At 38.9% G+C, this 15533-nt stretch overlaps 1 protein-coding gene across 8 annotated transcripts in view; it reads left to right on the forward strand.

Annotated features, from left to right (window-relative positions):
• TAB3 (TGF-beta activated kinase 1 (MAP3K7) binding protein 3) overlaps positions 1–15533 on the forward strand; it is a 44325-nt gene that overhangs the window by 17167 nt on the left and 11625 nt on the right. For 3 of the 8 annotated variants that reach the window (XR_004496036.1, XM_015639845.2, XM_015639854.1), the window contains exons 2-3: positions 8612–8800; positions 11642–13091. Coding sequence is in view for 7 of the 8 variants with exons in the window: in XM_015639845.2 (XP_015495331.1) it covers positions 8699–8800; positions 11642–13091 (1552 nt within the window). In the remaining variant the exon portion in view is untranslated. The remainder of the gene's footprint in view (positions 1–8611; positions 8801–11641; positions 13092–15533) is intronic. The other 5 variants (XM_015639863.2, XM_015639871.2, XM_015639879.2 and 2 more) reach the window with 5 other exon arrangements.

The following is a 15533-nucleotide window of genomic DNA, read 5'->3' on the forward strand; positions in this document are numbered from 1 at the left end:
AATCACCTTGTGTAGGAGCTATCAAACATCTCAGGCTGGAACAATGTTGAATTCCTGTTGTGCTGGTGAAGATTCAGACCAGTGCTCTGCAGGTAGCTCACTGTCTGTAGCAATATTTGGAAACATTCCTTCTTTGAGAAGTGTTAAACCTCTGAGAAGGAAGCTCACTTTCTCATACAGATTGTGTATGAAACGATAGTCCAGTACTTTTGCACTTTATCTCAGTTTCTCTCTTCTATAAACCTCAGCCTCTAGTAGTTGCTAAACTTGGAAATATGGATAGCAGACTGTACTTAAAAATTAAGAAAGAGCTGAAGTTTATGATCCATGCATTTACAGTAGATCTTCTCCAGTTCTTTACAGTATATACTCAGTTTTGCATTTTCTTGTATCCTTTCTGGCTCATTTTGATTCACATAATAGGATATCACTACCAAAAACTTTTTGCATTGCCGTAAAATTGCTTTTATCAGGGCCAGCACAGAAACTGATGAATTGGGAAATCTGACAGTGTACTATTCCCTGTAGGATTTTTCCCAGCTACAGCCTCATTTCACAAATGTTTGGTCAAAAATCATAGATCATATGTCCTCATAAGAAGGGCAGTTCTCATAGCTTTGAGTACAATTGTGGTAATTGTGGTAACCTCAGGATTATCTATGAGCTGTACAAACTCACTTGTGTTTGTAACTTGTAGTTGTACCTCATGTTCAGCAGAGCCCTTCTGGAAGCTGGTATTTGTGGCTTAGTAGCATCATTCCTGAGCTATCCCTCTGCCTTGGAAACTTTCTCTTTTGTAACTTGGCTCTGTAGTGAGAGCTGCTTCTACTTGCTCACTGGAGTGAGAGAACCATCAGTTCCTTCAGAGTGCTTCCCACTATGTGATGCGGCCTCTCAGTGTACAGGAGACTTAGAAGAAATATTAGGGGAGACTTCTTACTGAGGTCTGTCATGACAGCATGAGGGACAGTTATTTTAGATGGGAAGACAGTAGGCTTAGATTGACACAAGGGAGAAATTTCTGATGAGGGTGGTGAGACACTGGAGCAGTCTGCTCAGACAAGTGATGCCCTATCATTAGCAGTGTTCTGGGTCATGCTGGACAGGGCTTTGAGCAGCCTGGTCTAGTGCCCTCTCAGCAAGGCTTTGGAACTGGGGTGGCTCTTGAAGGTCTCATCCTAGCCAGACTGCGCTGTGACTTACGTAGAGGAATTACTGGCCAAGAACCTCTTAGCTACTTGCTAAAAGGAGTATCAGTGTTCCAGTTAAGTGTTCTTCTCATTATCATTCAGTTTTTACTATTTCCCAGTGTATTGTAGGTATTAAAAGTAAATTCTACTTCGTGGAGATTTTACTTTTATATGGGGTAGGGATGAGTTTCACCCCTTTTGCTTCCAAAGCAATGGAATAAATAATGTCTCTCTATAAGTGTTTAGTTGAAAAGACAGGATTTGGATCCCTCATTGCAAGGACACTGACTTGTTGGAGCATGTCCAGAGAAGGGCAGTTTAGATTGTGAAGGGTCTGGAACACAGTTCTTCTAAGGAACAGCTGTGGGAACCAGGTTTAGCCTGGAGAGAAGGAGGCGTCAGGGGTGACCTTATTTATTGCTTGCTTCACCTGCCTTTAAGGAGGTTGTAGCCAGGTGGGGGTTTGTCTGTTCTCTCAGATAAATAGAGGTAAAACAAAGGGAATTGTCCTCAAGTTGTGCCAGGGCAGGTTCAGGTTGGGTATCAGGAAAAATTGCTGGAAGAGTGGTTAATCTTGGGAGCAGGCTACCCAGGGAACAGTGGAGTCACCATCCCTGGAAGTGTTCAGAAAATGAGTAGAGGTAGTGCTTGGTGATGTGGTTCAGTGGGCTTGGTGGTATTCAGTCAGAGGTTACACTTGATGATCTTGGAAGTCTTTTCTAACCTTAAAGATTCTGTTACGTAGATGGAAGAGAGAAAACAGTAAATGAATAACACTAATCACTAGTTCATTTTGATGTTGATGGCAGAGTGTAATTAAAGGGAGAAAAGCAAAGCAAATACTAAAGCACACGAAACACGTGCCTAAGAGGGAATAATGATTGATAATGATTTTTTTAATTTTTGTAACAACTTGTGTAACATACTTATGCACAGGTTACAGATGAAACTTTTAATGCTTGAGTCGTGTTTCTAGGCAGCGTCACTGTTCTGCCAAAAACGGGTTTCCTCTCTCCAGGTTTTTGTTACCTCAAAGTTATATATTGCTTTTGTGTGATAGAGACACACCACACTGTATTGCAACATTAGTCATTTATAGAGTCTGTGGAAAAAGTTTCAAACATGGATATAACTGATCACTGCTTAAATTTAAGCTACTGGGGAAAAAAAACATGAGCAAGTGAAGGAATGATTTTGTCACTCTATACTCCTTTTTCATCCATCTGAGATAACAGTATTCTAATCATGCTGACTTTAATGATTTACATTCCATTTCTGTACTCTGAGCTGTTCTAGGCCATCAGATGATGGTAACTGTTGTATGGCTAAATAGACAGGGATATGGAATTGTCTGGAGAGCTTGTATAACTTTACCATCAGAGGTCAATTGGTCAACAATGATAGCTTGTCAGCTTTATTTTTAGTTTCATTCTGCTGTATACCTCTTTTTTGTTCTTCACATTGCCTTCCTACCATCCAGGGGGTTTATGAATTTGTCAGTCCTTTACACAAGCAAATGACTGTTCATCAGAAGATGGCTTGCCAAACCATGAAGCTGTGGTTTTACTGGTCTAGCCAGTCATTCAGAGCAGTGGCAGCAGCATGCTGAGTTTAGCTTTAAACACTGACTGCTTTTATTTTGCTTTGTTGAAGGTTAAAAGTCTATGAACTGACAAAATGTCTTTAAGTTCTGTTGTGTCTTTTCTACTGTGCAAAGCAGTTCAGTCCCAAAGCTGTGGGGGGATGTATCACCCTCTAAATAAAGAAAACTTTTCTTAACAAATAGGCATTCTGATTTTTGAGGTGGGAAAGTTGTGCCTATTTATATATATATAATTCTAAAAATTATTTTAGCTCAACACTTGCAGGAAAATAATCCTTGGGTTTTCTCATATATGTTGTTTATACAGTGAATATGTGACTGAAGATGGTTGTGAGGAAAAATTGCTCTTGGCACTATTACAATGCTTTAGTTTCTTATATTTCTGAGATTTTGAGGTCTTCCAGCTAGCAAGTCTTTGTGAAGGTGTCACATTACCGTAAAATCATTTGCCTGCCTTTGCTGCAAGAGCAATCCAACGTTTTAGCTGGATTGATGCAATTGATACTTGTGGGATGAGTTCATTTGTTTTGCTTATTTGAATGGCTAAATAAATGCAAGCTTGGTGTACAAATCTGTTGTCTTTCTTTCCAGTATTGGAATTAATAGATTGTGAGGATCTTTAACAATCACAGGCACTGTAATTTTCTCCTGCAGGCAGGCACCTTTGAATTTAAGGCAACAGTGGCTGCTCAAGGATTAGAGGTGGGATTACATGATTGCATCTGCAGCTAGGTCATATACTGGGCATGTTTACAAGGCTATAATTGATGCCTATTAAATAGTAGGTATGTGTGGGATGGGATGTTAAAAAAAAACATTTTTGAATACTTAATCCTTTGTGTGAAGCAACTCAGTTTACTGAGTTATTTATTTTTATCTTCAGATGTAATGGTTCTATACAAACTGATTTACAAAAATATTGCTCTTCAGCAGCTTTTGTGCTGTGTGTTTGCAGTCACGGTAGGAAGTACCACAATAATTGTATACCTTAACATCTACTTCAGTACTGAAATACAGAAGTGGAATTGGGATGTGATGATGCAATAATGGCTGAAATAATACTTATTTGTTAAAACGACAGTAGTAGCTAAAACCCTAAAGATACTAATACTCAATCTAATAAAGTGCTTTTTAAATACATTGTCTGAGCTAATTAGTCTTTTGTCTTCTCCTGTGTTACTGTTGACAAGCAGTATATGGACAATATCCTGGCCTTTGCAAACATTTAGCCAGTGCATCAGCAGAGATGCAAGGGGTGTAATCATTCCAGTGACAAAGAGCTGCTGCCTGTAATCAGTTGGTCTGTCGTAGTTTTCAGAAACAGTTTTTGTAGAGGATAGTGTTAGTATTTATTGCTTGGGTTGAGCTTGGGCAATAGGGAGTTTGAAGTGTGGTTGCAGTTCTGATCTGGTATCTGGTGGTAGCTTCAGGGCTCAGCTGACAGGCAGCTTTCTTGCAGTGCCACAGCATGGTCTCTGTCTTAACTCCAGTATTGACAGCACTTGGTAAAATCCCCATCCTGATTTAGTGCTGTTTATACAAGAATAGCTTTTGGGTTTGTTACAAATCTGCTTCAGGTGAAAGTGTCTTCTTCTTATGGCTTTAACAGATCAGATGACTGACATGTGCTGAAAAGAGGGAGATGGTGTGATGTTCCTGGTCCTGTATCCCTTTCCCCTTTTTACCTTTTCATCTTCCTTTATGCAATGCTGTGATGTTCAGTGGGTATGCATTGTGCAGAGAAACCTTGTTATAGTAAAAAGTGGTTGGTTTGGTTTTTAAATTGTTTTAACAGGTTGAGTTAGTACAATTGAGTTGACTGAGGGTGGGAAGAAAGCTGTTCGGTTTTATGTGAGTTGTAAGTGCCAAGGAGGCAGTGAGGGTGGTGAAGGATCTGGAGAACCAGCTGAGGGCACTGGGTCTGTTCAGCCTGGAGGAGACTGAGGGGAGACCTCACTGCAGTTACATCTTCATCATGTGGGGAACAGGAGGGGCAGGCACTGATCTCTGCTCTGTGGTGACAGTGACAGGACCCAAGGGAATGGCCTGAGGTTGTGTCAGGGCAGGTTTGGATTTGATATCAGGAAAGGGTTCTTCACCCTGAGAGTGGCTGGGTACTCTGAAGCAAGCTCCTCAGGGAAGTGGTCACAGCACCAAGCCTGACAGAATTCAAGAAGTGTTTGGACAACCCTCTCAGGCACAGGGTTATGATTATATGATTCTTGCAGCTGTCCTGTGCAGAGCAAGGAACTGGACTTTGATATTCCTTATGGGTCGCTTCTGACTCCAGAGTATTTATGATTCCGTAAGCTGATATTTTATTATGTTCTGCCTCTTGATTTTTTTCCTTTCATTTCAATGCCCAACTGTTGTTATAAAACTCTTAATAATTAAATTTAAATTATTAAAGCCTAAGAAACTGTCTTCCAGCTAGCCTGTTTTTTGGAGATTCACTCAGGAATTACTTCATTGTGCCATACATAGTGATTGTATAAGTGCACATCATTACATAATTTCTACATTTTCAGATAGTATTTATTGACAGAATTTAGTTTCAACTGAATCTTATTCCTGGTGATTTAGGTGTTTTCATTTTAATTGATTTAGTGCTTCAAAAATGATGGTAGCAGAATAGATTTCCTTCTCTACATATTTGAATAGATCTTGGGGAGGATCAAGACGGTAATAGTTCTGCTTTTTTATTTATTCTTTCAGAAAAGAGGCATCAGTTGACTGATGGAACTGTTGGTTGTTTTCTTAACTTGTAATATATGCAAATGGCTTAAGGAAAAGGTTAAATGTAAAGATACTGCTTTCATGTACATATCATTTGGGCATGTAACAGGTGTGAAAAAACAAATTATTGTATTTCTTTAGGCCTTGAGGCATGATTTGCATAATCCCTGAGATTCACTGAGTGGCTCCTGAGGTTGGCTCTGTGTCTTAACACAGCAGGACCAATTCTGTGACAATATGCTATGGTTTTGCCATTAGAACTGCCATGTATTTAGTGCTGTTAATTTATTCCATCTTCATGAGATACTTTTCATCTAGGGTTCAGGGACCCTCAACTCCTTCCTGTCAGCTACAGATGATGCATCTTGTTTTCATTTTGTAATGTTGGTGCTTGATCCATTGAACTTTCAGTAATTACAAGGCTGGTCATGCAAGGCACCTCACTACGTCCCTTAGCCTGTGAATGCTGCTGAAGAAAGTCTTTGAAGGATTGCTTTCCTAGTGTGTTGTGGCTCAGCAGGAGTTCTTGTCTAAGCATCTCAGCTGTGTAGCCTTTGCTGTAAGCCCTTGGCTCTCTGAATAACTTGCTTCTCTGCCTGCCGTGTGCTGTGGAGCAACATGGGAAGTGGGTATTGTATTCCAGCCAGTTTGTGCCTGCTTAGAGTGGAAAATGTGCAGTCAGTTGTACTCAGGTCAAGTAGAATAAGCTGAACAAAATGCTGGACAATAGGTAGGACAAAAGGCTAGGCTTGTACATAATGACAAGAATAAATTTTGTGGTTTTGGCTGGGGGGAAAAAACCCAGAAAATTTTCACAGTAGCTTAGCTATGTCACCCAAGGACTTCAGAATGATTGTGTGTTTGTTCATGCTTTCCAACAGTTATTTTGAGTTTCTTGTAGACTTTTTAAGGCTATCTGTGTAACTGTAAAGACTGGAAGCTTCAACTTCTCAAAAATGGAACTTTGTTACCCATTGTGTTTAGAAGTCTGATAAAATTCATAGTTGGCCAGTTACTTTGTGTAATACCTTTACTCACCACACACATGTGGGAAATAGTAGAAAATAAAAAATTAACTTCTATTATTTTAAGACTGTAGTAGAAAACACTAAATGTATTGATGATGAATCTACAGTCCACATGTTGCATTTACACAGTCACCCATGTTACATTTAAACTTCTGTTTGAAGAGAGAAGTGATGCAAAGGCTCTTGCCCATGCAAGTGAAATTCTTATGATTATTAACTTCTGTTTCAGATGCCATCATTTGTTATTCCACAGAGGTTTTAACTGCAATTTATTCTGGTAGGATACTTTTTCATTACTGCATTTCATCCTTTGCCTCCTGGGATAAGGAGAGTTGTCTAGAAAGACACAGTGCTTGATTGCTGTCAGGTTTTCTTTGAGTATTCTTGTGATGCTCTGTCTTTCAGAGTATGATGTTTGTTCGTCATTTAAAAAAAGATTAGTTTTATGAAAGATCCCCTGTTGGGAGTGTAGATAGGATTTTTCTGATGGAAGCTCCCTTTCCTTTTAAAAAAAGCATTACTGCAATGGACAGAAATGAATTGTACAATATAAGTTTGTGGTATTTCTTAAGTCACATCAAGATAATTCACATATCTCATTGTTCTTTAGACTTGTCTCATTTATTTGAGAATGTGTGTGATGTGGCAGGTGTCATACTGGAATACATGAGATGGGACAGAGAGTGACCCTTTCTGAGAACACGTGTGGTGTTCAGTGAATGCTGTTGGCAGCTGAGAACTGTCCACATGCAGAGCCACAGATTGTGGATTGGACTCAACCCCTGCTTTTTTTACCCCTAAAGCTTCAACCAAGGGTTGTTTTTTTTCCACCCTAAACCTGACACTTTTCTTTGATGATTTATATTCTATTTTCTTCCCTATAAAAATGAAGAAACTTTCAGAGGGAGCTGTTGGAATTTTAGTGCCTAGAGGTATGTGTGTGTGCTGGTCTGTAGTGCTGCTGGAAGTTGAACTAACAAATGAAAAGCTGACTGGAATACTTGTGCCATGTGCCACCTGCACTTGCACTGAGGTCAAGATAAGTGTGATTTAAGCTTGGGACTTTGGGTAGCTAATATATTATTAAACACCAGCTCTGCTGGTATTTGATTTTTGTTTTGTTTTTGAACACAGCAGTGCATTCTCTGCAGTTAAGAATTCTACTCAGCAGTATTGTTGGAAAGACTTTTGAAGTTTAGTAGTGATAGATGTGTAACCAGGGCTGTGTCGTGCACCACCTCATGCAAAGTTTTTGTGAATCTTTGCTTAGACATCAGCTGCCTTTTGGTTACTGCTGTGATCATGAGCCACAAGCACAAAAAGTCTTTGTTGACTCAGACTGCATTTGCCTTCCAGTAGTTCTTGGGTATTGAAGTTCAGATAGAATTTTTTTGTTGTTGAATACAAGAATTTTTAAATGCAAAGAGCTTTAGGGGGTTTTGTTTGGTTTGGAGTTTGTCAGTCATCATGTTAGTATGAATTTAACAGGTACTTTACAAAAATCTTGCATACCTGGAAAGGGCTCTTTAAATTCTGTTTAATTCTTGTTCAGTTTCACAAAATTTGCATCTGACTTCTCGGATTTGTAGTGATGTAAAGACAAAAAGGAGTTTGAACCTAATTAATAGAGGAGTATTTTTTGGATGATTATGCTACTTAGTTTCCAGTCTATTATTTCTAGCATGTTGTAAATAAGACATCTGTACTTGGTGTTAACTTCAGACTTTTCTGCAGACTGTTCAGAATTTCACTGGGAGTAAATACATAACAGTTCTATATTAAGCAGGTCACACTAATTAAAGTTACACATAGTGCCACAGTGGGACTAAATAAAGACCTGAACTAGCACATTCCAGTGCAATGCCATATAGACATACCTGTGGTATGTTAAGTATTTTAATATTATTATTTGAGACATGATTATTCCCACCCTTACACTTAGGCTGTTGTCTCTCTTGGTAGTTAAAATGCATTACAGTAGTTTTTCTACACAAGCAGTTTGGAAAAGACAAAAAGTGGTGATGGCTTAAAATACTGTGTTTTCTTTCTTACAGAAAATGCCAGAAGCCTCAGAAGACCACAATCATTGGAAGGCCTGTTGACTTCCGTTTTCTGGTAATCTGGAACATCATCCATCTGGCATGGCGCAGGGCAGCCAACAGCTTGATGTGCAGGTACTCCATGATCTCCGGCAGCGTTTCCCTGAGATACCTGAAGGGGTGGTATCTCAGTGCATGCTTCAGGTATGGTGAGGAGTCTGTGTATTTTATTTTGGCACGAACTATCAGTTTAGTATGAAAACCCTTTTTAGTAGTACATGTGGAACGTAGATTTTCGTTCTCGTGATTTTATTTTAAAAGGTTGGAAGACTCCACTACTTACATTTCTGTCTTGTCTTTTAGGTACAAAAAACTTTGTCGTTCCTCACTTAGGTTTGTGGAGGTTATTTTGCACTGTTTTTTTGCTGTCCGTGTGACCTGTGACTGTATGCATATGGGTATTAAAGAAAGTGGCTCAGGGGATGTTAATTGATGATGGCTCCATAAATAACATACACCTAAGGAGGAGGTTTTAGTGAACAGTCACTCATCTTTCCAAGGAAAGGAGCTGGATTTAGCTAGCAATCTTAGAGTTTTCCCTCTTCATGGCTCTCTGGAGGTTTTTTCCTATGGCTCTCCAGAGTTGTACTTCTCTCTTTCTAGGTCAGCTAGGTGGTTCTTCTCCCTGCACTCCTTTTCCCTTCCATTTCATTCTTCCGCCTTCATCTAAAATCAGAAATTGGAAGTGATAATAAGTTACCGCATGTAATAAGTAATGGTCAGCTGGGAATACCTTCAATTAATGGGAAGATTCGGGAACGGAATAGAAACATGCAAGATCTGGTTTGGCCTTGTGTAACCATGGCTGAGGTTGGAAAACTGTACTTGCATCCTGCCTGTCCCTGGCAGATGAGTAGGCTTACTTAGAACAAGGGTTGTAATTTTTGCATTTTATCTTCTAAACTATACAAATAGAAACTGCTTTCAAACAAATGTAAAGCAGGGGAAGTCCTTCAGTTTAAAGCTTTACTTATCCTGACAGTCATATCTTCTGTACTGTTAAGTACATGATCCTTTTGATGAACTGTGTTTGTCATAGACTTTTTAAACTGATAAAATTAAAGAACCCCTAACGCTACAGAAGCAAATGGTGTTCTGTATCTATAATACGGCATTCTGGATAGCTCTGCATGGCAAATACTATGTTTTTAAGTATAGATTTTGTTTCCAGACTCACTTTATATTTAAAGGTATATGAGCTGGTTTCCAATAACCATTTGCAATAAATGCTCTAGATTTAAGTAATCGGAGCTTGTCCTACATACATTCTCTTTACCTGCACCCTGATCAAGTGACGTAAGGAAGCTGAAGGTTCTTTTTGTCAAGTTCGCTTTAGATGGCAAGTGGCTGATGGCAGTGGTTTAGTTTTCTGGGACTGCTTTCTTGGCATTGTGCTGCTGGTTGTTATTACGAGGTCTGGTTTCCACATATTCTGGTCTTAAATTTTTAGTGATATGTCTGGATATTCCCACTGACCACTCATGTCTAGAAGGAAAGCCCAGGATGAAGGGAGGTTGTCAGGGAGAAGTATGCATAGAATTAGAGCTGTTCCTATTTAAGTGCTGAACTCTTCTGGCATGTTTAGTAGTAACTCTTCATATGAGAAGATACAGTGTATGTGGCTTCATCTGATAAGGAAATCATATGAAATTTTGGGAAAATCATCTTCACTCTGGTATTAAGACTGGCGAGGTATTAGTCCATGAGAAAAGAAATGTAACGTGACTTTTCAACCAGTGGCTGTTGAAAATAGTATTGCAAGGCAATATATATGTAATATATGCATACAAATTTATATAGTGATAGTGTTTAAAATAGAAGTGCAGCCATTACTAATGTATATTCCTTAGAATGGTAATTTTAACATACTGAGGAAGGCAGGGGTGTATGTGCATATATAAATACGTACACACTTGCTGTGGAAGGAGGTGCTCTCTGTCACAGAAGGTACCAGTCTTGGGTCATGTTTAACAAAGTTAGGGTGCTAAGGGTCAGATTTAGTTGAACTTAAAGTGAAATTTGTTTTCTTTAGCTACTATTTAAGTTAAAATCTGAACCTCAGCTGATGGAGGCTGTTACATGGTAAAGTGGGGAGAAAAAGAAGTCTACCATCTGGAATGCTTTCTAGTGATTTTATTTGTTTGGAAAAGTTATCATTTGTGTTGTTCTTTTAACAGACTACATTAAGCTAAAATAAGTGGAGAGGGCAAGAAGGGAAAAGGAATTTCCCATTATATTTCTCATTTGATTCATAATTTGTCTGTATAGTTTCAACTGCCAGCACCACAGAACAAATCTAACATTTAAAGGGATTATTTGGTTTCTCACTGATGTATGAGTAAACTTTCTTTGCCTTAAGCTTGAAATTCTTAAAGGCAGTTTAAATTTGCTTGGAATTGTAATGTTCTGTATGGAATCCCCAGTACTTCAAGCAATACTTTGACCTCATTGTTAAGGTATTAAATACTGTTCTACCAATAAAAGCTGGTTTAAAATGTTTGGTTTTTAAACTTCTGGGTGACAAGAACTGGGTAAACAGTAAACTGAAAATGAAAACAGTAAACACTCAGATAAACATTGAAATGTTATTTGCATTTTTTTTTTTTTGGTTTTCCAGAGTTTTCAATTTTGATCTAGTTTAATTTGATTTGTGTTGTTACTAGAAGTAGTTAATTGTAAAGACTTGGTCCTTGAAGAACATACAGAGAGTTGTAACCATTGCTTTCCTAAAACTGGACTTTTTTTTTTTTTTAATGTCATTGTGTAACAAGTGTTACCAAGGCATTTTGCCAGATGCAGTGTAAACTGTGTATTACTTGCATACCATGTAGCAAGTATTATCTTTATTTCACAATACTTGCATATGAAAAGTTACCCCTAGTTGTGTCCATGCTAGGCCTGGTGGTTGAGGCTGACTGTTGAACCCAGAGTGGTGGCTCTTTCCTGTGCTCTCTGGCAGTAATAGGTGTCTGTTCTTGCTCCTAGAACAACAACAACCTCGATGCCTGTTGTCGAGCCCTTGCGCAGGAGAGCAGCAAGTATTTGTATATGGAGTACCACAGCCCTGATGACACCAGAATGAATAGAAATAGCCTTTTGCACATTAATCTGGGTATTCATCCTCATACCAGCTATCACGCGGGGGATGGAGCTCAACTTAATGGTGGTCGTACACTGGTACACAGCTCAAGCGATGGACACATTGACCCGCAGCGCACGGCAGGTAAACAGCTGATTTGCTTAGTTCAAGAACCACACTCTGCTCCTGCCGTTGTGGCAGCTTCTCCTAGTTACAATCCATTTTTCATGAATGACCAGAATAGAAATGCAGCTACTCCTCCTCCACAGCCACCTCCACAGCCATCTTCCATACAACCAGGAATGAACACGTCTGCTATGCAAGGCCCTCCCACGTATATGCACATACCTCGGTACAGTACAAATCCCATTACTGTTACAGTATCACAAAACCTCCCCTCTGGACAGAGTGTACCCAGAGCTCTACAAATTCTTCCACAGATTCCAAGCAATCTTTATGGGACTCCTGGCTCTATTTATATTAGACAAACATCTCAAAGTTCTTCAGGACGACAGACTCCTCAGAATACACAGTGGCATTCATCGCCACAGGGCCCAGTTCCACATTATACTCCTCGTCCTCTACCTGTATATCCACATCAACAGAACTACCAACCTTCTCAGTATTCTCCGAAACAACCCCAGATCCCTCAGTCGGCTTTTCGATCACCGCCGGCATCCCAGTGTCCCTCTCCCTTTGGCTCTCCTCAACACCAAGTTCAGCCTCCTCAGCTGAGTCACCAGAGTTCACATGTTTTCATGCCTCCTAGTCCTTCCACTGTCCCACCCCATCCGTATCAGCAAGCATCCCAGACTTTTCAAAAGCAAGGTGGTCACTCTGTATCGTACCTTCCTCCTTTTGCTGGACCTAGTTTATCCAAAGGTTCCATGAATAAAATAGAAATTACAGTTGAGCCACCACAAAGACCTGGGACTGCAATGAACAGAAGCCCTTCACCAATAAGTAATCAACCATCTCAACGAAACCAGCACCCGCTGTATGCAGCCACTACTCCTCCTTCAGGCTCTCCATCCAGAGGTATGTCGGGACAACCCAAACCTCCGTTTAGTGTTAATCCAGTGTTTATTACCTACACTCAACCAACTGGACCTGCAGGTGCACCAACACAATCTCCTCGGGTAATGGTATCTCAGCCAAACCCAACCATTTTTAAAATCACAGTAGGTCGAGCACCGACTGAGAATCTTTTAAATTTAGTGGACCAAGAAGAGCGTTCTGCAGCACCAGAACCTATTCAGCCTATTTCTGTAATCCCAGGATCTGGAGGAGAAAAAGGAAGCCATAAGTATCAGAGGAGTTCTAGTTCTGGATCAGACGACTATGCTTACACTCAAGGTAAATGTTTCACCCTGCAAATTGTAGTGTTGTAAAATGCATTTTCAGCTTGATTTTGCTACTTAGTGAGAATTGTTGAACCCCTACAGAGGAAAATAGAAACTGTCAAAGATCAGATGTTTTCATCTGAATTTTTTTTTTAATATTACTAAATTTCTGTCTAATACATAAAAAATTTCTAAGGGTCTTAACTTTGCTGTGCTTTTGATGTTAGGGGACTTTTTTAAAACACTGCAGTTAACGAAGATAAATAGTTTATTCATATACTGTGTCAGTTTTGTCAATTTTGCATTGAAGAGCTGGGTCATAAATTTACATGTGGATTTTTTAATGTTTTGTATTTGTTCCATATTCAAGTTTTTTAGAGCACCCGAAGCTCTGGCTTTTCTGCATTTGGTTTAGATTGAAGAATATTAAGTGAAAGAGAAGAGAGATAAGAATGCAGCTAAAAGTTAAAGCATTAAAATATTTTTTTAAAGGTAATAAAATAATTATTTTGAAGAATTTAAAAGTTCACTTCTTCCTCTTAGAGTTTTCAAAGAGGAAGAAGAGATTGGCAGATAAATTTTAGGATGTGTGTTCTGCTGCATAGGGATGAAATGTGGTTTTAATGTCATAAATAAATGAAGAATTTAGTAGTTCAGTAAAGAAGAAAAATGTGAACTTAAGCCCTAAGCTAAAAAGTTATTTTCTTGGAGTCATCGCTGTATAGATTTGAAACATTTAAAATTGAGCAAGTGAATCAATCTGCATGCATTCAAACCAGTCATTTGGGTGATGACAGAATTATAACCTGCAACAGGTATTTTCTGGATCTGTGTTTGGAAAGAAGAGTCTATTCCTCTGTTGTTCCTTCAAGCCATTTTTATTACTTCAGAGAGCTGAAGTGAGAGCTTAGAGTGCTTCTTAATTTCTTGTTTCACTTACTGCCTTTTGAGCTGTTCTAACTCATCAAACGAAGCTGTTTTTTACCTCGTAGACCCAATTAGAAATTCTGTAGACCCAATTCTGTAGTAAAAGTGACTGCCAGTATGTCAGTACCTGAGGCCTTGTGCTTTGTTGGTGGTGTTACTATTACAGCTTCAGTAAAGGTTGTCATTTATGTGAGAAAAACACAAGTAGCTTCACATAGCTGTGAAAAACACATCCTGAAATGTAAAACCTGGTTTTGTCTTCGTGCCTTCCACTAGATTTGTGTCTCTGAAAAGCACACCAAATAAAACTAATTAGTATATGCTTTTTGGGTGTTTGCATTTGTGGCAATACCTACTGGAGCTTTTTCTTTTATTGCTGCACTCTGAACTCTTGATGGAAATAAATTGTAGAAAAGTAAACATTTTATTCTTTACTACCACAAAAGAGTCCTAGAAAAGAGTATATTTAACAGCTTAATTTAGGGAACAAGTTTATTTATTTTTTGCTGGAATGCGAGACATTGCAAAAAGTGTCACGAGAAATTCATTCTGGTGTCTGTACTTCGACTGCTTCTTTGTAATATGAGTCATATTTGATGAGTTGTACCAGAGTATAATGTGAAGCTCTGAGATGTAGTCACACAACATTAAGTTGAAGGAATCACACGGAGATAGGGTTTGGTAACAACAGTGGAAAATCATTCAGTCTGGGGTCTATACTTTTTTCTTAATTCTGCTTGCGTGACTTATGCTATTTGAAAAAGTGGAGAACAGTTCTGTTCAATAATTCTGGTGCACATAGTGTAAAAACACCTGATGTTATTCTTGGCTGGGATTTTTGGTGTTTATTCTTTCACCATGAATTGGTGAATCCATATAAAATACAAATTACAGTGCTACATTTTTGTGTGGAATACTGGTATCTACTTCTAACAGGTCGGGGTGTTTGTCTGCTTTTGCAGTAAGTTATCATGTTGTTACTTACTTTTCTAATTCTTTTTAGCTCCTATGTTAATATTCTTAGGTATTATGTGCTTTGCCTTCATTGGATGGGGTGAAGAAAAGGGCACATTCTGGCTGGGGCTTTTCATGAAGTAGCCATTTTGCAGTTCTACAGTGTCCTTACTTTGAACAGTTTGCTGGAACATTGTTATATGAGCAGCATGTTTGTCTGAATGCCCACATCAAATGTCTTATTTTTCTTTGTCCTAGCAGACTCCAATCAGGTAAAACCAGCCCGATGAGAAAGGATTAAGCATCACACTGACTTGGCCAGCTTTGCATCATGATGAAATACTGAGAAATGTTCTTTAGGAAACGGAATATTATCTTCTAGCAGTCAAAATTCTTTTCTTTGGTTCTCTGAGAGTCCAACATGAGCTTGTGACAGAGTCATAAATTTCAGTATCATGATGAAACTAAGGGAGTGACTTAACAGCAGAGAGAGGTTGGAGAAATAGATCTGTCATAAAATTAAGAGTTTTAAGCACCTGAGCTGACTCAGCTTTTGATTTTTCTGGATTCTCTA

Source organism: Parus major, chromosome 1 (genome assembly GCF_001522545.3).
Source record: "Parus major isolate Abel chromosome 1, Parus_major1.1, whole genome shotgun sequence".
Lineage (NCBI taxonomy): Eukaryota > Metazoa > Chordata > Aves > Passeriformes > Paridae > Parus > Parus major.